This window comes from Onychostruthus taczanowskii, unplaced genomic scaffold, assembly GCF_017590055.1.
Source record: "Onychostruthus taczanowskii isolate IOZ18803 unplaced genomic scaffold, ASM1759005v1 scaffold30, whole genome shotgun sequence".
In the NCBI taxonomy this organism is placed as follows: domain Eukaryota; kingdom Metazoa; phylum Chordata; class Aves; order Passeriformes; family Passeridae; genus Onychostruthus; species Onychostruthus taczanowskii.
In genome coordinates, this window is record NW_024500350.1 from 8,789,834 (window position 1) to 8,813,999 (window position 24,166).

The 24,166-nt window shown below is 57.3% G+C and overlaps 4 protein-coding genes across 4 annotated transcripts; 1 reads left to right on the top strand and 3 right to left on the bottom strand.

Annotated features, from left to right (window-relative positions):
- Positions 1 to 24: 24 nt before the first annotated feature.
- On the bottom strand, positions 25 to 7,486 carry ARHGDIA (Rho GDP dissociation inhibitor alpha). The gene is made up of 6 exons (XM_041409595.1): positions 7,353 to 7,486; positions 3,333 to 3,541; positions 2,918 to 3,001; positions 2,380 to 2,456; positions 2,153 to 2,216; positions 25 to 1,674 (listed from the first exon to the last, which is right to left on the bottom strand). Exons 2-6 carry the CDS (start codon positions 3,520 to 3,522, stop codon positions 1,475 to 1,477), a joined length of 615 nt encoding a protein of 204 aa, XP_041265529.1. The 5' UTR covers positions 3,523 to 3,541; positions 7,353 to 7,486; the 3' UTR covers positions 25 to 1,474.
- Positions 7,487 to 8,709: 1,223 nt separating this feature from the next.
- On the bottom strand, positions 8,710 to 11,634 carry ALYREF (Aly/REF export factor). The gene is made up of 5 exons (XM_041409604.1): positions 11,515 to 11,634; positions 11,205 to 11,474; positions 9,207 to 9,354; positions 9,013 to 9,076; positions 8,710 to 8,911 (listed from the first exon to the last, which is right to left on the bottom strand). Exons 1-5 carry the CDS (start codon positions 11,632 to 11,634, stop codon positions 8,710 to 8,712), a joined length of 804 nt encoding a protein of 267 aa, XP_041265538.1.
- Positions 11,635 to 11,692: 58 nt separating this feature from the next.
- Positions 11,693 to 12,178, top strand: ANAPC11 (anaphase promoting complex subunit 11). The gene is made up of 2 exons (XM_041409602.1): positions 11,693 to 11,885; positions 11,957 to 12,178. Exons 1-2 carry the CDS (start codon positions 11,777 to 11,779, stop codon positions 12,100 to 12,102), a joined length of 255 nt encoding a protein of 84 aa, XP_041265536.1. The 5' UTR covers positions 11,693 to 11,776; the 3' UTR covers positions 12,103 to 12,178.
- A 1,409-nt stretch (positions 12,179 to 13,587) lies between these two features.
- On the bottom strand, positions 13,588 to 24,153 carry PCYT2 (phosphate cytidylyltransferase 2, ethanolamine). The gene is made up of 13 exons (XM_041409591.1): positions 24,088 to 24,153; positions 23,532 to 23,620; positions 22,600 to 22,761; positions 20,788 to 20,854; positions 20,228 to 20,312; positions 19,173 to 19,217; positions 17,794 to 17,932; positions 17,121 to 17,203; positions 16,861 to 16,938; positions 16,130 to 16,195; positions 15,842 to 15,907; positions 15,344 to 15,432; positions 13,588 to 14,704 (listed from the first exon to the last, which is right to left on the bottom strand). Exons 1-13 carry the CDS (start codon positions 24,150 to 24,152, stop codon positions 14,614 to 14,616), a joined length of 1,125 nt encoding a protein of 374 aa, XP_041265525.1. The 5' UTR covers position 24,153; the 3' UTR covers positions 13,588 to 14,613.
- Between the last annotated feature and the right edge of the window lie 13 nt (positions 24,154 to 24,166).

A 24,166-nucleotide genomic window follows, 5' to 3' on the forward strand; every position in this document is an offset into this window, starting at 1 on the left:
AGATCCAGCATGGACAGTACACGGTCAGTTCAAAGATTTTATTTAACTGTCATAAAAGGAGAAGCAGACGATGATTCCAAACCTGTTAACCTGGGTCTAGGACTTACAGACAATACACACCAAATCAAATTAACCAAAAAAACTCTAGGGGCAGGGCGAGGGCAGTTAGAGGCAAAGACGTAGCTACGAGAAGCCACATGTACTTGGTCCCAGTTCTAACCTCAGTGTGGTAGATCCAAACCGGAGGGCTGCAGAGGTGGCACGTGCCTGCCCAGCCACGGGGCCTTGCAGGGGGCCCCTGGGGCTTCTCTGCCCCAAGAGCTGCAGCTGTGCAGCCAAGGGTGGAGGCCGGCACGCTGCGGGTCTGTGGCAGGCACGGGGGCCGAGTGTCAAGGCAATAACTACAGGCCAGGCACAGATTTTAAAGGCAGAACAGATACATAAGGCATTAACCGCTTCAGAACACTTGTCCGTCGCAAGCTCTTTGTTGATCGCATCAGGAGCAGCTGCAGAGACAGACTTGTCCATCCTCAGCCCGAAACAGCCAGGAGGGCAGTGCTGTCCTGGAATTTCAGTGCTTTGCAGCTACCTGGGCTGCAGTGAGAAGTGCGAGGCGATGGCAGCACTGGTGAGCCCTGCACCGCCCTGCCCTCCAGCCCCTCTGCGCCACGGGGCACCCGAGAGCGCGGGGCGAGGCTGGGCCAGCCAGGCCAGTGCTCGGGGTGCCAGGAAGGGTGGCCAGGCGTCACCCAGGATGTCACACCCTCTCCCCTCTGGAGATGTCCTGTCTCGGGTGAGGAACGGACCAGCAGTGAAGTGGGAAGTTGTGAATCTTTCCTAATAACACATGAGGGGCGTGACGAAGCTGAGCCCATGCCAACAGATGGGGAGGGCAGGTGGCGTTTAAAAAGTGTAACAGAGGCAGGACCCCCTCCCTAGAGGATACATGTTACACATTTAAGGCATCATGGTTACAGGGAACATCCACAAATGAAGCTGCCCAGGACACTGACAGGGCGGAAAGGGCAGGCAGACAACACTTGAACCAATAAACTGATTTGACAGCTGCCTGGCACCAAAATTCTTCAGCTACTTGGAGGCAGTAGCTACCCTGAGCTGTGTGCAGGAAAGCCAAGCACAGGATCCTAACAGGGGTTCCTCCCCTTTGGCACCTCCTGGAAAAAGGAAGGTGGGAAGCAAGAAAGGGCCTGGCAAGGGAGTGGGCACTCCCCTCAGTGCTGGGGCAGCACAGCCCCAGGACGGGCAGCTGGAGACCAGATGCAGACAGCATGGTTTGGTCAATGCACTCAGCAATTCTCTGGGGAGGGGGCACATAAAAAACTGAGCTCTCTGGTCAAATGATAATGGGGGTGACAGGTAAGAGGGTTCCAATGTCAGCACTTTGGTACAGGGGGGGAATTCTACGGTAGCCACTGTCTGATTCACGCTCTCTGGGGTTTGGCCTCAGGAAGGGCTAGTCCTTCCAATCCTTCTTGATGGTCAGGTTCCACTCCCAGGACAGGTGGTCAGTCTTATCATCATCTGTGAACTTGGATTTGATGTTGTAGCTGCCCCGGGCCAGCATGCCCTTTGGGGCCTCTTCCATGGGGGTCAGAAACTCGTACTCCTCTGCTCGGGGGCCATAGCTCCCAACCATGTATTCGGTCTTGTCAACTAAAAAGACAAAAAGAGGCGTATGGAGGCTCCATAGAGGCACCAAGAGGTTCAGGAGCCTCCCATGCATCTCGGGCAAGGCTGAAGCAAAGGGAAGGTCTGTTACTGTTACAACAATCCCCAGAGCAGTTGTAACAATAGGAATCTCACCCAGCTCAGAGCTCCCTTCCCCCCAGGAATGGGCCCCTCCTGTGGGGAGTGACCTGTAAGCACTGGCAGTGCTGTCAGCTGTGAGCTGCTTCCTGCCAAGCTCAGGGGGGAATGTGCTCTGGGGGAATCACATCACATGCTGTGCAGCCAGGACCATGGGCTGCCCCACCACTGCAGGTCCAGGAGCTCTGCAGAGCTCCACAGCCCCGTGGCACTGAGGACTGTCCCCTCCCGTGAGGAGCTGCTGGGCAGCCCCTGTCACAGCAGCAAGATGAGCAGGAAGCCCTCACTCACACAGAGCAGCACCAGGTCACAGAGAAGCACTTACTTTTCACACCTTTCCGGAATGTGTGCTGGATGTACTTCAATCCTGACACAATCTCCCTGTTTACCTGCAGAGAGAGGAGCAAGGACTGAGCAGGAGGTCTCCATTCATGCTGCCCATGCCTGCAGGAAGAGCCCATTCCTTCAGCACAATCCCGCTTGCAGGGCATGGGTGCTCCCCAGGCCGGCACCGCTGTCCCGTTCCTTCCGTTCCCAGATTGGAATCCTTACCCTAAAGGAGATTTTTATCCGGTATTCCACGCCCTCCTTCAGCACAAATGCTTGCTTCTTGTAGCTTTCCAGATCACCTACAGAGACAGGAGAGGGCTGCTCAGAGCTCCTTTGTGCTGTGCTGTGCTCTGGAGTGAATTTCCCTGGCACGAGCAGCTGGGGCAGGAGCTGCAGGGCCCTCTCTGCTGCCGGAGCCAGGCAAGCAATGCCCTGCAACAGACACTGCAGCACAACCCTGCAATCAATTCCAAACTGTTTCTTTGCAGATGTTTGCTCCAAAGCTGTCACCATTTCGAAGCTGCCACGAATGTCACCATGCAGGCTGGAAGAATCTGCCTGCCCCATCTGGCCCCTCACACCTCTACAAAACACCCAGGTGTCACGGAACTGCTGCTGGGTTCCAGGTACAGAACCTGCTGGGGCCAAAGCACTGTGCTCTGCTGCCAGCACTCCTGACACAGGAAGGCTCAGCCACCTTGCCAGCAGTGCTCCTGCCAGCCGTGCCCAGGAGCAGGGCTGGCATTCCCTCCCAGCTCACCTGTCAGGTCCAGTTCCAGGGGCCCTGGAGCAGTAGCACACACCAAGGTCAGTTTGGTCACCACCACATTTGGAGCGTTGGGATCTAGAGACAAGAGATAAAGCTGTTAAACACTCATCCTCGACATTGGCCAGCACAGCTCCTTTTCCTTCCAGAGAACTTCCTGAAAGAGCACAAAACCCAGCAAAAACAGGCTCCAACTCTGTAAGGGTCAGGGCTTCCATTGCACCAGGCCCTGCCCGCAGTACTCCACAAAGGCAGAGTGCCACCTCTGCCCCTGAGTCCCTGAGCCAGCAATGGGCACGGGGAGCACAGGCACAGCTCTGTGCTCCTGCTCAAACACAGAGCTGGGAGGACAGCTCCCAGCTGGGAGCAGAGGCAAGGCCAGAAGGGACCAACACACCCCAGAACTCACCTGCATTCACGGTGACGGCGCCCAGCAGGGCCTCCTTGTACTTGCGCAGGCTCTCATCGTCCTTGTCCAGCTCCTGGATCTCCTGGATGCTCTTCTGGGCAGGTGGCTTATAGTTGACAGAGTGTTCATCCTCCTCATTCTCAGCTGCAATCTGGGCCAGCTGCTCTGCCGTTGGCTCCTGCTCCGCCATCCTCACACACGTGACCACACTGAAGGAGAGAGGAGAGCTGTGACTGCCCCGACCAACACTCCAGCAGCAGGGCTCCCCAAAACTGCTCTGCTGTCACTCTGCAGGCTCCCACTCTCTCTGGGGCCCTTCACGCTGGTCCCTGGGAGACACAGCCCTGCCAAGGCCCCCAGGCCCTGCAGAACCCTCCAGAGGCCACGTCTCATCTTCAGCCTGCAGAGGCCCAGGCAAGAGTGAGAAAAAATTCAACCTCAGTGCTTTGCTTGTAGTGTAAATACCCCAAAGCCATAGGGAGGACATTCTCCTCCACAAGATCGACCAGGTGAGGCTTTCAATTGGAATAAACCAGAGCCCAGAATAAACCCAGTTCTGCTCTCCACAACAGGATTCCAGCTAAGAGCAGGCCTCTGTCTCCCCACTGGCATGAATGCCAGGAGCCTCTGCTGGGACCTGGTGCTCATGTTTTGTAACTGTCATGTCAGTGCTCTGTGCAAGGTGCCTTGGCAGAGTGGGATGAGACACCTGGCTCAGCCCTTTGCAAGGATCTGTGGCACACACAACCAGGGAAACAGACAATTAAATAAACAAGATGTGGAACCTGGCTCAGCTGCCCAGGACTCTGCCCAGGAAATGCCCAGCCACACCAAGGGCTAGGCAAAGGTGATGCCAACACTCCATTAAAATCCTCGTAAAAGCCAATGACACATTCAGGAATTCTTGGTGTTCCACAGGGCACGTTGTCTGAAGGGTTATCCTATGGCAAATACCAACTTGGACTCTCTAAAGACTCAGAACACTCTGGCACAGCTTTAGAAAGGCACTGGGGGATGATGTGGCACCATGGGGCTGTACCAGGGCTCTGGCCTTGTGTGGCACAAGCATCTGTGCCAGGAGCTTTTCCTGCTGCAGCTGCACAGCAAACAGCTGGCCCTTCCACATGGCATCCTCCAACATCCTCACACTGAATGGTGTGGAAATTTGTCTTCAAAAGGGCATTTAGTCTCATGTCACAGATGAACAACTGATGAGATTTCATGCCAGTGTCTCCATATCAAACCCAGGCCCTTGCTTCTCCCAAACAGCTGCCAGGCTTGAGGACTCCTAGAAGTGCTGAGCAAACGCTCACTTACACACCCTGCACTGCTCCATCTCCTCCCTGCATCCTGCCCAATCCCCTCCTCCAATGTCCTTTGGCTCACCTCTGGGCTAGACTATACCTCCCATGGTCCACAGTTCATTCTAACACTCACACCTTGCTCTGAGGATACCTGCAGCTTCCAGGAAAGAGACAGAATTTCAGCTCTACAGAATCGAAGTTCCAAACTTGTGGTGACTCCCAAATTCTGTGACTGAGCCTTCTGTGAGAGCACACTAATGGCAGAGGATCCACTAGCAACCACACACGTATCTCCAACAGTGGTAGCTACACTTCTGTGTAGGAGCATCCATGGGCACCATCCACCTTCCAATTTTCAGACCAAGCAGAGACAAAATCTCTCACACACAGCCAGATCAAGGACAGCAGGAGCCATGGAGCCTCTGCTCCAGCACCTGAAGCTCTTGGAGCCAGTGCTCTGTGAACAACAGCACCAGTCCCAGCGCAGCTCCCATCGCTGGGAGACAGCTGCACTGACTGGGAACAGCCTTGGCATTCACAGCCCTGACTGCCAGCAGCTGGTCACCTCCAAGAGCCAGAATCCTCTCCTGGCCAGTTTGGAAATGCACTGGTTTGGTGTCAGCACAGAGCTGCCACTCCTCAACAGCTGACCCTCGTGTAACACAACGGTGACAGTTTTCTCCCACGCATCACTAGCCCCATCTCCACCAGACCCACGAGGAGCCCCTCCCACAAACTGGTACTTAGCAACCATCATGACACAGAGGGCACAAAAGAAAGCCCAAATCAACCAAAACCCCAAATCCCCAGCTCTTTGCTCACATTCCTGCATTCCAGCCTTACTTCTGTGATCCACAGCTGAAGAATCATGCATACCCAGCACACAGATTAATCACAACCCACCCCAAACTTCTCAGGATTTCTAAGGTGACAGGAGCCCACCAGGACTGAAAACACCGCAGGGGACCAGAACCAGCATGATTCCAGTCAGCACTGCAGGCCAGGGCTTGGCTGTGGAGAAACAGCCCTTACCTTTCCTATCAGCTTACCCACAGGTCCTGGGGAACCCCCTGCTCTGTGGAACAGCACAGCCCCCCAGGAACTGCCAGGGCTGCAGGAAGGGACCCCAGCCTGTGCTGGAAGCAGGGTACAGAAGGGCTCCTGGACCTTCAGAAACAGACCCCAGCTCCCAGGAGGTCCTCAGGATCACAGCAGCCTGTAGAAGGCAGCAGGAGGCTGAATCCTGGGAATTTGCACTCTGCCTTCACTGCTCCCTCAACCCAGCAGATTCTTCCGGATTCTCAGCGTGTTTAGAGCAGGACAGAGCAGCTGCAGCAGCCAACGCCAGAGCCCCACCTCCTGCCAGCAGCAGCACCAGCGGGAATATCCCTGCTGGTGTCCGAGCAGACAGCGGGAACCACTGACTCCTGGAATCCTGATCCACGGCAGCAGCGAGGCCAGCATTAGTCAGAGTATCTTCAGATGAGCTAATCGGCTTCCGACAGCCGCCAGGCCTTGGCGCAGCCGTGGACGCAGCAGGGCCGTTCCAGCAGTCCCCACCCTTCCTTCTTCCCGCGCAGCCACCCAGAGAGCTCGCTGGAATGTGACCCAGCAGTAAGCGCTTCTCCAGGGTCCTGTCCCAGCTGCTGTGCCAGGACGGGGAGCCAGAACAGCCTGAACAGCCGGGCTGCTCCACACGGGCAGCACAGGCAGGACAGGAGCCCAGCTGGCACCTCCTGAGGCTGGGCGCTGTCAGGGCATCTCCAGGTACCACTGCTGCACCAGCTGCTCTGTAAGAGCATCCAGAGAATTCTCACCCCACCTGATCCCCCCAGGGTGACTCACAGCCCCACGCGGGAAGGACTTGGGAACAGGAGGACACACTGCTGCCCAGCGGGGATTCGGCAGTCTGAGGATGGAGGATTTTTTTTCTTTTTGCTCTGACATATCCCTGACCTGTCGTTCACCTGCAGGGGTGAACCGTGCAGAGCCAGGCTGAGGGCTCACAAACAGCTCCAAAGCATAAAGCCACTGGCAGTGCCACACCAGGGATGCACACCAGCACCGTGGGTACCTGGAGCCGGGACTGTGACCCATCCCTGTGTGCCAGCAGCCGAACCCACAGCGGTGAAACTGTCCCCACTCTGCAGCCATGGAATAAGCTCCTCCACACTGGAAAAACGCTTGGACAAACGGAGCAAGAGAGCAGACCCGAAACCCTCAAGTGAACCAGCGCGGCCAGGGGCTCTTCCCATCACAAACAAACGACGCTCACGGCTCCCAGCCAGCTCTCGGGAAAACGCCACTGCTCCCGCTGGAGTGATGATGGCGGGGCAGCGCAGGAACCGCGGCCCCCGTGCAAACCCCCGCCGGCGCTCGAGGCGCACCCGGCCCGCGGCGGCCGGGGTGGAATGGCCCTGCCTCGCCGCGGAGCAGCCCGGCTCTTGTGCAGCCTCCCAGTTCCTCATTCCACGCCAAGCGGCCATTTATGGACAGCCCGTGCGCGCCGGAGGCACGGCCGAGCGCGGGACGTGTCGGGCCGGGCGATCCCCGCACCGCCCCTCGGCCCGAGCACCGAGCACAGCCCGCCGGGAGCCGCCCCAGCCCCTCAGGGGAGCCCGCCCGCGCCCGCCCCTCGGCCGCGCCCGGCCCTTCCCGCGGCCAGCGCGGCGCGCCCGGCCCGCCGTGCCTCACCCCCCCGCCGCTCCCGCCGTACCGGTCTCGCTCGCTCCGCGCTGCGCTGCCAACGCCGCGGATCCGCCCAGGCCCCGCGCGCCCCCGCACTTCCGGGACACGCCCGGCACTTCCCGTTACTCGCCGCCGCGCCGCCGCCGCGCTTCCGGCCGCGGACCGCGCGCTGATTGGGCCGGGGGGGGAGGGGGGGGCGCATGGGAGGGGCGGAACGGACCGGATGGGCGGGACCGAGGCGGAGCGGGGCAGCACCGGCAGGGCGGGGCAGACAGGGATCGGGGCAGGAGAGCGGTCCGCGAGCGAGAACGGGACCAGGACCGGGACACGGCAGAGTGGCGCGGAGCATCACGGTATGTGCGGGAGCGGGACGGGGCGCGGACCGCAGCAAGGCACCAGCCACAGCTCTAGACATGGTTCTATTTTATTACGGCAAAGGTGAAAAAGCCACCTTGGCCCAACAGGCAACCAGAAAAATTTATCCCAAAAATAACTCGGTACAAAACAGGTCTGCTGAGAATTAAAAAAAACCTTTACAGGAGTTAAAACCTATCCCAGAACGTAAAAGTAAAACAAATCCCATCCTCGGTAGTAGTAGCCACAGCCGCAGCCCCTGCCGGGAGTGTGGAGCAAGATTGGAGTCCTTCCCTGCGCCCACTGCTGCCGCTTTAGCTGGTGTCCATCTGGAAGAGAGGGAGGAATGTCAGCACAGCCCTGGCACAGTAGCACCCCTGCACCTGAGCCCACCCAGCCCTGCGGGCAGCCCGGCTCTGCTGAGCCCCAGGCACGGGGCACAGGGACAGGGGGGTGCAAGCACAGCGCACCGTGCTGAGCACGACAGCGGAGCGCTCCCCGACTCTGCTCCAGGGCTTTCCCTGGAGTCCTGCTCATCACACTCCTTCCATGCTCTTGCCCTGACCTGTCCTGGTCCTGAACCACCCACTCGGTGTCCTTGTGGCCTCGGCTTTGTTGGATCCTGGCCCAGCTACGGCACAGGCTGAGCAAGTTCCAGGTACAGCTACAACCTGCCCATGGCTCATTTCTGCCACCAGCATTACACCCTTTCCCCAGCAGCACACAGCTCTTCCACATGAGATTTTCCTTTGTTTTCCCATTCCTGCAGCCTATCAGCTCTGTGAGTTTTGTTCTGCAGCTGCTGCTCATAGTGGCTGCTCCAGCTACGGAGCCTGGCAAGAGCAGAGCCTGTTCCTCAGCCATCAGGAACAGGTGACAAACTGCTCTGGAAAGCGAAGCTCAGGCCCAAGCCAAGGCACAGCACAGCTTCGGAGTGAGACTGCTTCAGTCCAAGGAGCTGGAAAATGCTTTCTCTTTTCTGCCAGCTCCAGACTGCCAGCTTTCCAGGATGAGATGCTGTGGGGAGCCCACTACCACGCCCAAGCAGCACTTACCCTGGCATTGTAAGCATCCAGCTGTGCATCTAGTTCTTCTGCAGAGAGCTGCTGTTTGGAAGTTCTTCCAGCTCCTCTGCCTCTCCCTCTGTTCCCACCACGAGTCCCTCGCCTGTTGCCTCCACCTCCAAATCCCCCTGAGACCCCGCGGTTTCTGGTCATGCCACCTCTGTTTACACTGTAAGTTTTAAAAGCGGCGTTTTAGTGCCTTCAGTGAAGCCAAAGAGGACCCAGGCTCCCCAGCAGGGAGGGGTCCTGCCCGGGCAGGGGCTCCCCCACCTCTGTGCTGGTCTCCGCTGCGTGTCGATCTGTGACGTGACCAGCTGGATGTTCATGGGGCGCCCTGCGGGAGGAGAGCAGCCGTGAGCAGGACACACACACGGGGCAGGAGGGACTGGGGTGAGGGAGAAAGGCACCAGGGGAGGGACACGGGTATGCAGGGACCCCGCTCCACCACAGGAACGCCACCTCACCGTCCAGGGGCACCCCGTTGTACTGCTTCATGGCCTTCAGCGCGTCGGCCTTCCTCTCGAAGTGCACGTCTGCCGTCCCCAGGCTGCGGCCAGATCTGTCATAGTGCACAGCTGCCTTCTTCAAGGTCCCAAACTCCGCAAAGAGCTCCTGGGAATGGGAGAGAAAGGAGCCCATCCATCAGTGCTGCCAACACTGCAGCACCCCACAGACACACTCGGTGTCAGTGCTCGTCCCACCGCCTCAGACAGCCTGGACAAACACCCAGTAGCACAGCGGAGCACAGCCCGTCTGCAAGACTCCAGGCAGCTGTCACAAGTGGCAAAATCAAGCAGGACTCCACGCTCGTGTCCTGCAGGAGGCACATTCACAGCCAGTGAAGCAGATTCAAGGGATGCTGACCTGTTTTTGTTTTGTTTTTTTGTTGTTTTTTTTTTTTTTTTTTTTTCCCCCAGGGGAACTGGAGGTCTTTGTTGAAGATGAATCAAAGTGGCAACAATTAAAAATACTGCAGACCCCAGACACCTTTCTCAGAGGAGAATGACCACGTGAGTGCAGGGATCCACGAGACCATGGCACTTTTACTGCTGGACTTGTGCCCATCAGGAACATACCCCAAAAATGGAGCCCAGCAAAGTCCTCTGTTGAGGTCTGCCCTTTGCTGCCACAAAGGCTGGAAATAAAGAGGCAGCAACAGAGGCACCCAATTTTGTTTCTCAGGCACTACATGTGGGAAGGCAACAAGGTTACTGCACTGCCTGTGTCAACCTGCTTCCGAGTCACAGCAGGGCTCTCAGCAGGGCTGCTGCAGGAGAACTGCAAAGGGCACCTGGCAGATGCTTTCTGGACAGAATGTGGCAGGTGAGGCTGTGTCAGCTCTGCCCAGAGCCCGGGTCAGCTGCTCCTGCCTCAGAGGACACAAGGAGGAACACTGCACAGCTCCTTTGTGACCAGAGCGCCTTCGGCCTCTCACACCACACAAAGAGGCATTAGCACAGGAACAAAACCACATCTGAGGCAATGCTAAATTATGGGGCTGGGGGCCAAAGATATTGAGCCAGCCCTGCTGCTAAACAAACCCCAGTGGGAGCTTGTGCAGCAGCAGGAAGTGAGTCCTAGCTGCACACAGGGCACAGGCGCTGAGTTTTACACTGCTGCCTCACTGCAACAAACAGGAACTTATTTAAATCCAGTCTGAACTTACACGAGGGAAAGAACTGGAGTGCAGCACACTACCCAGTGAGTAGGGGACCTGCCAGAGCTCCTTTCCCATTCCCCACACACAGCCAGATGGGTGGAGGAGAGGCTGAATGAACGAACTGATGAGGAGAGTCTCACAGCAGTGGTTTGGTTTTCCGTGGTGAGGCCACGAGAGCCAGAGGCCAGGGTGATGGTAGCACTCTGTGGTGCAGGAGCCCCGCCAGGGACACACGTGGCACTCAATGCTGCACAGCTCACAGCCCACTCCTGACCCTGGGACACCCCTCAGCCTCCAGCCCTGAGGCAGCTGCCCCAAGCACCGTGGGCTCTGACAGCCCAGCCAGGCATGGCCATGACAGGTGGAGGGCAGGACACCAAGGCAGAGGAGCTGTTCTCGTGACAAATAACTACCTGGCTACACTGATGGCTGCATCTTTGGGAACCCCCTGACACCCACCAGAGTGTGGACTGACAAAGCAGCAGAGCCCAGGGCACGGTTAGGGACAGCTACAGCTCTGCAGAGCAGGAGCTCACAGTGATCCTCCAGTCACAGCATGATCCAGCAGCCACAGCATCACTCCCTGTGCACCAGGTACTTACAAAGCACCTATAAACTGGATTTTCCAGCCCCCTGGAGACCACCACGACCGCGGCAAAGCAGGCATATAGTACCAACCCCATGACCAGGGATTCACTCGGCCCCGAGCGCAGTGGGAGCAGGGCCGGCGGGGCTCCCGCGGGCACCCGGCCGGGGCCAACGAACGAGGCCCCGCTTCCCGCGGCGCCTCCCCGAGCCGCACCTGGATGTCCGCATCCGAAACGCCGAAGTCCAGGTTGGAGACGAGCAGCTTTCCGCCGGTCTCCACGCCGGCCCCCGCCCCGAAGCCGCTGTCGAACAGGTCGTGCTGCCACTTCTCGGGGAGTTGCTTCGGCTGCAACGAGACCGGGACGTGGCTGACCGGCGCCAGGGCCCCGCGGCCGCGCCGGGAGCGGACAAAGGGCCTCCCGCGTCCGCGCCCCCGCCCCGCGCGGACCCTCCGCCCCGGCCCGCCGCGCCGCCGCGGCCCAAGCTCCGCCTGCCCCGTCCGTACCCGGCTGTAGGGCGCGGGCCGGTTCCCCGCGTGCGGTGCCGCCCCGGCCCCGGCCGCCCCGGCCGCCCCGGCTGGCCCCACGCTGGCTCCGGTTGAGCTTAATGATGTCGTCCAGGGACATGTCCATCTTGTCGGCCATGATGGCGGCACCGCTCCCACCCGCACTTCCGGCCGCGCTGCGCCCGCGCCGGAAGCGGAAGAGGCGGGGCCGAGGCGCGGGGCGGCGGGCGCGCGAAGCTCTGTGGGGCGGGCGGCACTTCCGGCGGGACCGGGACCGGGACATGCGGGTCCGCGTGCGGAGCTGGCACGGAGTCGCGTCCTGGCTGTGGGTGGCGAACGACGAGAACTGCGGCATCTGCCGGATGGCCTTCAACGGCTGCTGCCCCGACTGTGAGTACGGGACCGGCACCGGCACCGGGCACTGCGCGCTGGGCGGGGCTGACGGTGTGTCCGTGCCGCAGGTAAGGTGCCCGGCGACGACTGCCCGTTGGTGTGGGGGCAGTGCTCGCACTGCTTCCACATGCACTGCATCCTCAAGTGGCTGAACTCGCAGCAGGTGCAGCAGCACTGCCCCATGTGCCGCCAGGAGTGGAAGTTCCGCGAGTGACGGCGGCACCGGGCACGGGGACGGGCCCTGGCCCGCCCCCGGCCTGTCCGGGCCGCTCAATAAATGTGCGACGCCAGTCCCGTGTCCGTGTCGGTGTCCCGCGCTCGGAGCGGGGCCGGGCGGTGGCTCCGCCGGGCGCCCCGCGGGCTCCGCCGCCCCGGAAACCGAGTGGCGGCGGGGCGGGCGAGGCGGGACCCCGGCCCCGGTGCTACGGCCCCCCGGCACCGTGCGCGCTGCACGCGCTGTGCTGCCCGCCGAGCCCCCGTACCTGCGGACGGCCCGGCCCCACCGATGCTCGGTGGGCAGAGCCCCGGGGCTGCTCTCCGATCCGTGCCGCTCGACACCGACGGCTCTGCCGGACCCGATGTCGCTGCGCTGCTGCCCGGCCCGGCCCGCTGCCCGTGGGGCTCTACCCGCGGTGAGCACCGGGGCTCGGGCTGGGACGCTGGGCACGGCTCGTGCCCCCACCGCCGGTTCCGCAGCCCCTCAGCCCCGCGGTGCTCTGCCGTGAGCGCCGGAGCAGGGTCCCCACCGGCGGGGGCTGGGGCTCCCCCTCTGCTGTCACAGCGTGTGAGCGGTGCCTCCCGCAGTGCTGTGTGTCACAGCTGCGGTGTGATGGTGCCTCCCGCAGGTGCTCTGTGTGACCGGTGTCCCGTGGAGCTGCCAGGACTCCCCCGTGTAAGGCAGGTCTGGCTCTGTCCCTGGCCCCCGCGGAGTGTGCGGCTGCCTGAGCGGTGCTGGTGGCTCTGGGGTGACAATAAACCTGCTCGGGACGGCTCTGCGTGTCTGTCCTTGCTAGGGAGGGGTGAGCCCACCCAGACCTGGCAGCTCTGGGCTGCTGAGCCCTCCACTCCCTCCCGTGGTGCTGAGGCTGCTCACGTGCCCAGCAGAACAAAACCCCTTAGAGAAGGGCCCAAGGCCCGTGGGAGCTGCAGGGCACAGTGCAGGGCCAGTAGGGGTCAAGGGCTGTGCAGAGGGGCAGGTGACACTGTCCCTGTGTGTCCCCAGACAGAAAGGCCCTGCTCCCCCTTGTGCTGCAGGGGACCTGGCACAGCCTCTGCCCAGCCCTGGGGCAGCTCTGCAGCAGGACACAGACTGGGGGGACACAGGACAGTGGGGTCCCTGGCAGAGGCACCCCTGGACAGGTACCTAGGGTTGTCACCTCCTCCACAGGTGATCCAGAACACAGCAGCCAGCCTGGCTGCAGTCCCCATGCTGGTGGTGCCCAGGCCCTGCCTGGCCCACGTGGCTACCCTGCTCATTAGGAGAGCCCAAGGAGTCCCCCCTCTCCCCCCAGGGCCCCTGGCTGCAGCTCTGGCACATGTGGACCTGCCCTGCTGTGCCATCCAGAGCCCAGGAAGGGCCAGCAGGTGTGTGGTGGCTGCCATGGAGCTGCAGGGATGCAGTGTGAGTGTGGTGCTCCCTCTCAGTGCCCTATGCCCCCCTTCTGCTACCTGGGTTCCAGCCCCAAAAAGACCAATGCCCAGCTCTTGAACATTTTATTAATGATCAGCAACAAAAGTTTACAAGAGAGAGGACACCAGACACAGCCTGGAAGGACCATCTGGCACAGTGCAGTGAGCTGCTCAGGATACTCACCACAGTATCCTGGAATGTAAGAGGGAAAAGGGGCTCACAGCTCAGGACCCATTCTCCCAGCCCTGGACCTCCCCTGGGGGCAGGCATGCTGCATGTCAGCCATCAGAAAACAACCCCAAACCTTAACCTGGCCAGGTCCCACCCTCAGGTAACCCGCTGGGCACAAGGTGGGCTCTGAGCATGGTCCATCGGGTCCTGCTGCCTTGCAGATGGGAGAGCTTTGGGAAAAGGCCCCAGGCTCCCTGTGCCTCGAGTGGGGAAATGCCTGGACCCAGCAGCACCTGCCCCTTCAGCAGCTGCCACCTGCAGCCTGTCACTGGGGCAGCAAAGGATCTTCCTTTATCCAGCTCAGCCCAAAGTGCCTCTGGCTGTGGGCAGGGGCAGGAGCTGAGAAGAGGCAGCACAGTGAACCCAGAGCCCAGCACCACCTCTGGCAGCCAGCCCCTGCAGGAGGAACCACAGGAGCCCTGTCTTGTCCCCGAGGCTGCTCTGCCTGTCCAGCACCCACAGCACTGCCCAGGGGCTGCTCTGCAAGGCAGAGCCTGCTCAGGGCAGCCAGGGCAGGGCAAGGGGCACGGGCAGCTCCTCCACTGCCCTCCCACTGAGAGCCAGAAATGGGAAGGTAAAAGCACATCAACATGTTAAAACATTAGTTATAATTAAAACCTTTTTGTTTTGTCAAATCTCCTCCTGGGAAAAGGGACAGGGACTGATTAACGGAGATAAAACTAGGCAACGGAATCCCAGCTCGTTATGTCTGCATAATTAGTGCAGGAGGAGCTAGGACAGCAGAGGGTAGGACAGCACATCCTGCGTGCCAGCAGCACTGCCCCTCTTCAGGGCTCCTTTCCTGAAGAGCAGTTGCTCTGCCAGAGGGTGAAGTTGCAGCACTCTGTGGCTCACCCATCCCCACTAGTGCTTCTCCTCCTCCAGCCTCCTCATGGCCTCCAGCACAGCCAGCTCTTTTGCTTCTTTCTTCTGGTTGCGTGCTTCAAACTCCAGCCTGCAAATATCACACAATGCCCCGAGATTCTCATTCACCCATGCTGCTTGTAGACAAAACACCTGGAGCAGGGGAGCTTTGCCTTCTATGCTGCTCAGTTCTGAGAGCACTTCAGAAGCCCCCAAGACCCCCAGAGCCTCTCCCAGAGCTTCCCATGGCTGTTGCCAGCACTCTGCAGTCCTGGACTCCCACACTGGTCACAACTTCTGTCTCCCTCTGTGGAAGAAGCTGCTATTCTATTCTTGGGCTGTCCTGGGTGTTGTAACACCAATATCAAATTTATCACTGATGTGAGCCAAGGTGCTGAAAGTGAAGGACTCAGGCCTAAAAGGCCAAAGCTCTGAAAGAAGCAACATGCTCTTTCACCTGGGATACAGCAAAGGAAATTTATCATTAAAGGAGGAAAACCAATAAATGTGCCGTGCAGCACGTTCTGGCACAGCAGAGCTCAGCTGTTCCCTTCCCTGTACAGATTGGTACAATCACATCTACAGCCTGCCCAAGCCATGAAGGAGGAAGCCAAGTTTGCTGACTCTGCCTTCAGATAACACCTTCTCTCCCTGTTTGGTCCCATCCATCAGTCCCCAGACACTCTGGATGGAACAGTACGTGACAGAACCGGAGACAAAGAAATCCAACCTGTTCTTGATGATTCTTTGCACAATTAGATCTGTGGTGAGATTGCTGCCACTGTCCACCAGCTGGAAAATGCCACGTTGCTTCGGTTCCTGCAAACAGACACAGATAGGGCTGTGCAAACACGTGGGGCCTGGGTGTGCAGCTGAGCTGAGCTGTGCAGGGTGACACACAGCATGCAGTGGTCTCCTCGGAGGCACAACAAACACTCCCTGAAAGCAAAGCTCCACGTACACAGGAGCTGCCCAGGACAGACAGCAAAGCACACAGGATTTCTCACTCTGCCATGAAGGCATCAGAAAGTGGCAGAGCAAAACAGTGCTTGGGAGAGTGGAGCTGCTGGGAAAGATTTACTGACTGCTCCACATAGCTGCCCTCAGGGGTGGATGAAAAGCTGCATCTCCTGCCAAAGCCTCCTCTGCAATACACCTCCTCAGTCCAGGAACACAACCAGAGCCAGGCTCTGTCTATCACATGCTGACAAAGCCACTGGCACTTTACCTCATATGGATCAGAACCGTCCTTGTCTGGCACCACCTCAGTCATCCCATGACAAACAAGTGCTACCTGAAGGAGGACACAAAAGTCACTGACAACATCCAAAAGATGACAGGGACATTTCCTGCCACTACTCGCACTGAGCACAGCCTGGAGACCAGCACAGCCACCCTCCTGCACCAGCCTGGCAGACCCAGTCTGAGCAGGACACTCCCTCCTTGCACCCCTGTGCTGTCCTGCACCGCTTCAGCTCCCCATAATCTCCACGTCCATCCATGTGCAAGGACTCACCCTGAAGTGATCCAACAGATCAGCAGTGACAGCATAGGGAGCTCCAATCACCACCTCTGAGACATACTAAAAAAGGAACCAGGCAGAGTCCAGATTGAAAAAAAAAAAAAACCATCAAACAAAAACCCAAAATCCAACTAAAAAAGGAACCAGGCAGAGTCCAGATTGAAAAAAAAAAAACATCAAACAAAAACCCAAAATCCAGTCCCAAGCCAGAAGGCAGCTGCTTCTTAGAGAGACCTGAGCAGGTCACCTGGCTATAGAGTCAGAAGTTCAAATAAGGGAACAGAGAAGTGGGTTCAGCAGCAACTGCTTGTCACACAACAGCTTTTTGTTCCTCTACAGAATGTTCTTTCTGTGCCTACAGAGCAAATCCAAAAGCTCATTGCTCCAGGCACATTTCTGGGGCTCCCCACAATTTTGTCCCAGGCATTTTCTCCCCTGATGCAGGGAGCAGTTTTCTAGTGGCACGTGTCTGAGCCACACAGGTGGCATCCAGCCCTGTCACTGCCAGCAGAGCAGCTGCATGGGTCACCAGCTTGGATCAGCCAGGATGGCACAAGAGCCCAGCAGAGCCTCCCAAGAGTTTACCAGCACCTCTGGCAGCCTCAAGTGATTCATCCTGTCTGTCTTCTCAGGGCACACCAAGGAACTCCTGCAAGGTCACTGAGCACAAGTGAACACCAGCAGGCTCTGGGCAATTCTGGAAGAGTGCAGAGACACCAACTCACCCTGCAGGCCAGGACACTGAGGGTTCTCTCGTGGATGTTCATGATGGGATAGTTCTTTCCTTTGTAGCGATTCACCTCCTACAGCAAAGCACCAGGCACAGTCAGAAGGGAGACAGAGCAACTCCTTTCCCTCCTGCTCCCTCCCAAAATGACATTCCTGCACTGGTCAGTACATCCCTGTCCTGTCTCAGGGAGCACAGCCTGCCTGTTCAGAGAACAGGCCCAAGCTGCTCTGCCTTTGGGACAGGTTCTCCACGGACCTGATCGAAATGCAGCCCAACAATGATGTAGGGTTTCTCTGCCAACTGGTGAACCTTCTCCAGGAAATCCACATGACCAACATCTGCAGATCTGTTTAAGGAATTGAAGCTCACATGGAAAAGAGAGGGAGGAAGACAGAAATAGAGTCACTAAAAAATGACAGTGGGGGACAGGAATCCCTAGGATTTTATTCTTGCACTACTTATTGCCTATTTCCAAGAACAGCTGCTGCCTCCCTCCTCAGGTTCCACTGGTTCTGGGCAAAAGCCAGAGACTTTTTCAGCTTCACCTTACATGGACTCAGCTTTGCCTCTATCCAGAGTTTCTACTTGTTCCAGATGTTCTGGCACAAAGCCTCAAAGCCTGCCCCAGGAACAGCATGTCACCTCCAGATACTGTGGCAGCCAGTCCTCACCGCAATCATTACAGTGTTGAGAGTATCCATCTGCCTTCCTGAAATCCAACAGCCACAGACTGCTCCACAGAGGAGCTATAGCTCCTTTCTTAGCATCCTGTGACTAAGAAACTGCCAGAAGAACTCACTCCTGACTCCTCCCTCACGTGCAGATACAGAAAAGGAAAAATAAAATGAGGCAAACATGCAGTCTGGCGCCTCCCAACATGAGAACATCAGACAGAGACCACTGTGCAGCCAAAGAGAGCCAAGGATACGGAACAGGTCGAAGGCTCCAGCCACATAGATGATGGTGTCCCCCGGCTGCGGCTCCTTCCCTGACGCAAACTGGATGATCTTCTGGGATGTCTGCAGGAACTGTGAGACGCCAGTCCAGGGACTGTGACCTTTGGGCCCCTGTGGAAACACACACCAAACACGATTTCAGGCTCTGGGAGGAGGTTTGGACAACACAGAGCACAGTGCTGGCCAATCTGCTCATCTGAATTTGCTGGCAACTGGAACAACTCCCAGCACCTTGGACTTTCTACGTTCCTGGCACTGAGTGTTTAGATAATTTTGCAAAGCTCTTTATGCCCTGTCTAAATCATCACCTCAGCAGACAGCTCAGGAGATGCCAAGAGGAAAGCTCAGGAAGGAGGAAGACAACAGGGCAGGTTTGAATTTCCATGAGAAGCAAGACGTGCTCGGGAGACAACACATGACCAACCTACGCTCTGCCAAGCCTCAGGGCAGCTGCCTGGCCCCTCAGCTCTGAGGACAGAGCTCGGTCCCCACCACGTGGGAGCTGTGCAAACAGCCACCGAGTCACCTGCTCTGCCACCCAAAGCTGCTCCACGGGACTTGGCAGGACACAGACACTGCAGCTGAGGCCAGAGCAGGCCCTGCAAAGGGCAGCACGCAGACAGCTCAGCTGTCAGGGTCACGCAGGGTCCCCAGTGCCCTGATCCATTCTACCCATGCCCCAGAAAACAGCCATGCTAGAGCAACATGTCCCAAAACACCTACTCAAAACCCCCAAAATAGTGGGGAACTAAGGAAGATTCAGACAGGTCAGCAAATCCCCTGTGAGTAAAAAAGACTTGCTCGAGCTGCTGGTGCAGCTCATTAAGCAGGGACAATCCAGCTGCCAAGGAAATAAACAGGGCTGGCTCTTTAGGAGCAGTGAGAGCCTGGAGCTGGCAACTGGAACACCGAGAGGGCTGCGCTGCCCTCAAGCTCTGCACCAGTGTGGTCACACAGCTGCCATGTCCACACCTCCCAAACCTAACACAACACCTTCAAAACAACACCAGCACTGGGAGGAGCATCCTCAGAGGCTGTCCCCAGGCTGGAACCATTGGCACTTGGGAAGTGGCAGGAAGGAATTTACAAGCAAGGAAGGAGCCCAGCACAGCAGGCTCAGAGGAGACACCAGCCCTGTGGTGCCACTGAAGGACAGCTCGTACACTGCCCTGTGCCACACCTGCCCCTCACTCCCTCTGCAGGCGCTGCCATATGGGGACAGCAGACGTTCACTGAGACATTACTGCTACATGTGGGAGGACAAACAAGCCTGCAACAGGCCAGAAAGCACACTGGGAATCTTTCTCAGGCAGGACAACAACCAGACGTCCACGACCAGAACTCACATTACCTTCCCAAAGTTGTCAGTGTGCTTCCGATAGTCTAGGTCCTCATCCTGAAGGGAGATAAAGAGTCAAAATGTTTAAGCACTTGCACAGCTCATCCGACCAAGACATGCTTGTGTGTGGGAAGTGCTGGGAAGGCCAGGCTCAAAACGCATACCAGGGATCCAGGGCACTGAATGCTGACAAACTGGTTAATACCTAAACCAGAGTCCTGTCCCAGCATGAGTCAGAGGAAATGTGTCCTTATCTGATCCCAGCTTGACACTGCCAGCAAAGGTGGTTCTTGCCCAACTTGCAGCCCTAAGAGTGCTGCACAGCTGCATCCTCCCTCAGCACAGCAAGCCCCTGACAGGACAGCATCCCTTCTCCTGCCAAAGACCCTCACAAGAGGCAGGCTTAGCTATCTGCAGCAGCACCGGGCAGATCTCGGTGTCAACTCCTGTGCTACAGCTAAGCCAATTTAACAGCTCAGCACACCAAAACGTCTCCTTATGTCCCTCAGTTCACCTGTGGGTCACTTGTTTTTGCAGTTATCCAGGTGACTCTATTCACAGATTACTTCATTACTCAGTAAATTCAACTCATTACCTGACATAAAACCAGACTTTACTTTTCCCTGGTCAGGTTAGCTCCCAACCAGAGAGTGAGCTGAGGAGACTCAAGAAAGGTCTGATTAGACTAGAGACAACAGAAGGCAGAAGCATGAAGCTCAGTGGGAAGGGAGAGGAGTTTCTAACTCTGGCAGCACCTGGCTGACAGATCAATGTGCCTGCACTGTGTTATTTCACCCTGGGAGAAGTCATGGGCTTGCCTGCAGCTCCCCTAACATTCCCACGGCCCACACTGATCATGAGGCATCAGAGTGTGTCCCATCACTCTGTGATCTCAGACACATTGAAGCAAACATGAGCAGGCTGTTTTGCTGCCACTGCCCGTTCTCCAGGCACCTGGGAGCCAGGCCCAGGAGCTCTGCAACTCTGCTCTGCCCCATTGGAGCAGCAGAGGGGAAGAGCTGTGCATGCCCTGTGCTCCACCTCCCACCCAAAGCCCTCTGACTCACTATGTTGCTGTGGTGAGCCTTAGTCATGAGCAGCATGCGGCCAACAAGGTCAGTGGTGGACACGCCTTGAGTGCGTTTGCATTCCCTGCGGGAGACAAGCAAAGGATGAAGCAGAAGCCACAGGAGCCAAGGCTCTGTCTTCCCACCATTGCCACAGGGACCCCTGCGACACCTGATAAATGCAAACCAGGAGCTGTCCTGAGGAAGCCTTTCTTCTCAAGAACAGCATTTATTTGCTGAGCCTCTGCATCATCCTCACGCCACAGCAACTGCTTGTGTGAACGCTTCCCTCACTCAGGCTTCCCACCAGAGCCAGCTCTCGGTGAGGCTTTAAAACCAGACCAAGCCTCTGCCAGGAACCAGACAGCCCCACTGGGCAGGAATGTCTGCCCCACTTCCCTGAAGCCAAAATGCTGGGAGCAGTTGAAGCTCTGACACACATACAGCCAAATTCAGGTGTGACCTGAAGAGTGGTATGTTCCATCTGACTTCCCTTCAAGGCACAGTGTCCCAGGAACTCTGCCCAAAACAAGATAAACAGGTAAGCAGCAACAGGTTACCTGTATCGCCCTGCTGTCTTTACTTCCTCATAGGTGTCCTTGCCATCGATAGTTAAGGTGATGTCATCTGCAGAGAGAGAAAAGCCTCAGAACTGTACCCAAGCTCTCCTGCACAAAAGCAGCAGCTGTGCAGGTCCCACACACCTGCAACTCTGCAATCCAAATCCCTGTGCATGCACAGGGGACATGTCCTGTGCCCCACAAAGATGTCAGGGGGGTTTTTAAGACTACTGTGTCTGTGGAGACAAGGATATTTCTGGACCTGAACACCATTACCCACCTGGTGCACTGCTGGGTGCCCTGCAGCAGCAGGCACAGCTGATTGATTATTATCTGAATGATAATAAACAAGCACTATCTGTATCAATGCTAAAAATGAACCTTTTAGCTCTTCTGGGACTGGTTTTAACCCTTGGCTCATGTTACAAGTTTTCAATCAATGGAACGTTCTTCCTCTCAGTGACTGCACTCCCACAGTGACATCCAGGACCCTTCTACTGAGGCCATTCTAGTTCATCTCTGGCACAGGGCTCCCAACTCCCTCTGCAGAAACACTTCTCATACTTTTGGGGATGGTACAAAGCCTTCACAAGCAAAAGCTAAGCTGGTTTCCCTTTGCCAAAAGAGTCAGAGGGCAGCCCATGAGTGTGCCTGCAGAGTAGGGTGCCTCAGTCCCGCTCAGTTCTCCTAAAATCCCACAGCCTCCCCTCAGAGCACAGGCGGGCACACACTGCCAGCACAGCCTGGCGTGCCAGCAGAGGCACAAAGAGAGGGCTGCTGTCACCACCTCAGGTAAGCTCAGCTATTTCCAAATTCAGCTTTTGCACAAACACAGCCTGGCGAAACTGCCGGTGCAGGGGTGTTGCTCAGGAGAGCACGGAACGATTGCGACAGGTCAGCAGGTGGCAGAGGGGACACATGCAAGCAGCTGGAGCAGGGGCCACGAGCACTCCCCTGCTGTCATCACCCCTCACCACGCCCTGTAAGTGCTCACGTACACCAAACACGCTCAGGGCAGGCAAAGAAGTTAATGAGGAATTTGATAACCACTCCATCCACGTGAAAAAAGAATATTTATCTTCTAAAGATTAAGGATTTATTTACACTTTGTGAAATACTTGGCTTATCAACAGCAGGTGGCTGGGATCAGATGAGAGATACACCAAATGAGTGCAAAGACTACTCCTGGTCAAAGTAACAAAATTGCTTCAGAGGGGCAGGGAAGAAGGGCTGGGGCTTAATGAGCATTGGCAGCTGCCCAGGAAGGGACAGAGTCCCAGAGCAAGAACATTTCCTCAGAACACTGGTTCTCTTTAGCAACTGTACACCAAAAAGTATTCACACTAAGAACTAGGTCTCTGGCCATACAGTCAGCTGAGTCATTGAACAGCTTATCAGCTGGATAAAGAGAGGAGCTTTTCAGATCTAACCTTGTCCCAGGATAAGTAGAAATAAACATGGTTGTATTTCTGCATGCTTTCCTTTTCAATAGTGTTTTTCACACTTAAGTTTTGTAAATGGCTTTGCGCAAATTTTCTGCTGGTGCTAAGGGCAACCTTGGGATAATTTTAAATGACACATTTCACCTTTGTAAGTTAAAACCAAGGGCCCTGTGCACTCTCGAGATTTTGAGCACGCTGATGTTTCTCCAGCCCATGTGACCAGAAGCAGCTGTGCTGCCCAGTGCAGGTGCTGAGAAGGCAGAGCGCTGTCCCCCTGACCCTGCAGCCCCCAGGACACTGCTGGATTGCAGCAGGGCACCTGCAGCACACAGCCCACGTTAGCACAGCCACTGCCCCAAACGCCACTCACCCCCGTGCACGCAGAAGTCGCAGCTGTACTTGTCCAGGGTTTCCAGCGTGGTGACATAAGGAGCTCCAGGAGCAATCTCATCCACCCACTTGATGGCCTGCACCATTTTGTACCTCTCCTCCTGAGTGAAGACGGGGGGACCCTTGTGCTTGGCAATCTCCTCTGGGGGAGACACAAAATTCCAGTTAGAAGCACGTCCTGCAGCTACGGTGGCTCTCAGTCACTGCCGCACTCCTTTCATGGGCAGGTGAACTTCACTGCAGGCTTACCCTCAGATTTGGATCAGTCCATGGTAGCAAAGGAAGCCCCAGATAGATCAGGAAATATTTTGATTCAGTTGCATTTCTTAAACATTTAACAAGAGCCCTAGAATTCACTCAAGAGTGCAAAAAGTCTCAGTGCTTCCCTGTACCCAGATAGTTCTTCCTGAGGGGATGAGCTGGGCCTCCCGGCATCCCCCTAGAAAAAATTTCCCTCTTAAACAGTAACTTCATACTACACCTGGTTCATACTGGAAATTCTGTATCCATCAACTCATTTAAAATACATCTTCACATGCCATAACTTGTTTCTGGCACTTAACTTCCAGATGGCCTTGAAATGAGTTTTCTCCACAAGGTAACTTGTTTTGAAACTTAAGTTCTGCACCTCTTACCAGCAAAAGCAGACTGATTTTCAGCTGTTTCATATAGCACAGAACGCAGGTTAACCCTCGGAGCCTGCAAGGTCTGACCCACCTAATCCTCAGTCCAAAAATGTGACAGGGATAACTCCATTCCCAGAGAAGGGACATCTTTCTCTTGGAGGCTACTGATCCTGGAGCAGATGCAGGATGAAGCCTGACCCTATCAGGAACTCTTGGTTCTCCCGGGGCTAATGCTGCCGGGCAGTTTGAGGGGCTGCACGAGATGAATCCTGGTAAAGGCTCTTACCATCCGTGTGGACCCCAACGATCAGGTAATCGCCCATGGCCCGCGCCTGGCGCAGCTGGTTCGAGTGGCCATAGTGCACCATGTCATAGCTGCAAAGAAAAGGGCCGGTCAGCCCGGGCACACCGGGACGCTCCGGTGCAAGCTGCGGGCTCTGCCCCAGCTTTGGGGCTGAAGGTCTCTGCTGCCGGGCAGGGCTGTGCCGGTACGGCCCGGTCCCCAGGCCCGCAGCAGCGCTCCCTCCATCGCGGCGAGCCGGCCCTGCCGCTGCAGCGGCCGGTCCCTGCCCGGCAGGTGCTGGCTGTAGCCCGGGGGAACGGTCCGGCCCCGGGAACGGCGCCCGTTAAGCGGCCGAGGGCGCTCCCGGCTCCGGAGCGGTCTGTGGCCAGCTCCGCCCGCCGCCGCTCGCCCGGCGCCTGAGGCGGCTCAGCGGGGAGAGCGCCGCGGGCCCGGGCCCGTCCCGCCGCGGTGACAGAGGAGGCGGAGGCACCAGCGTAGCCAACACGGTTTATTTCTGCGGCGCCACCACATCGCCCGGCCCCGCGCCCGCCCCACTCACCATCCATCGCACCAGACGCGCACGGGCCGGTGGCCGCCGCCGCCCGCCGCCCCGTTGCGCAGCATGGCCGCGCTGTCAC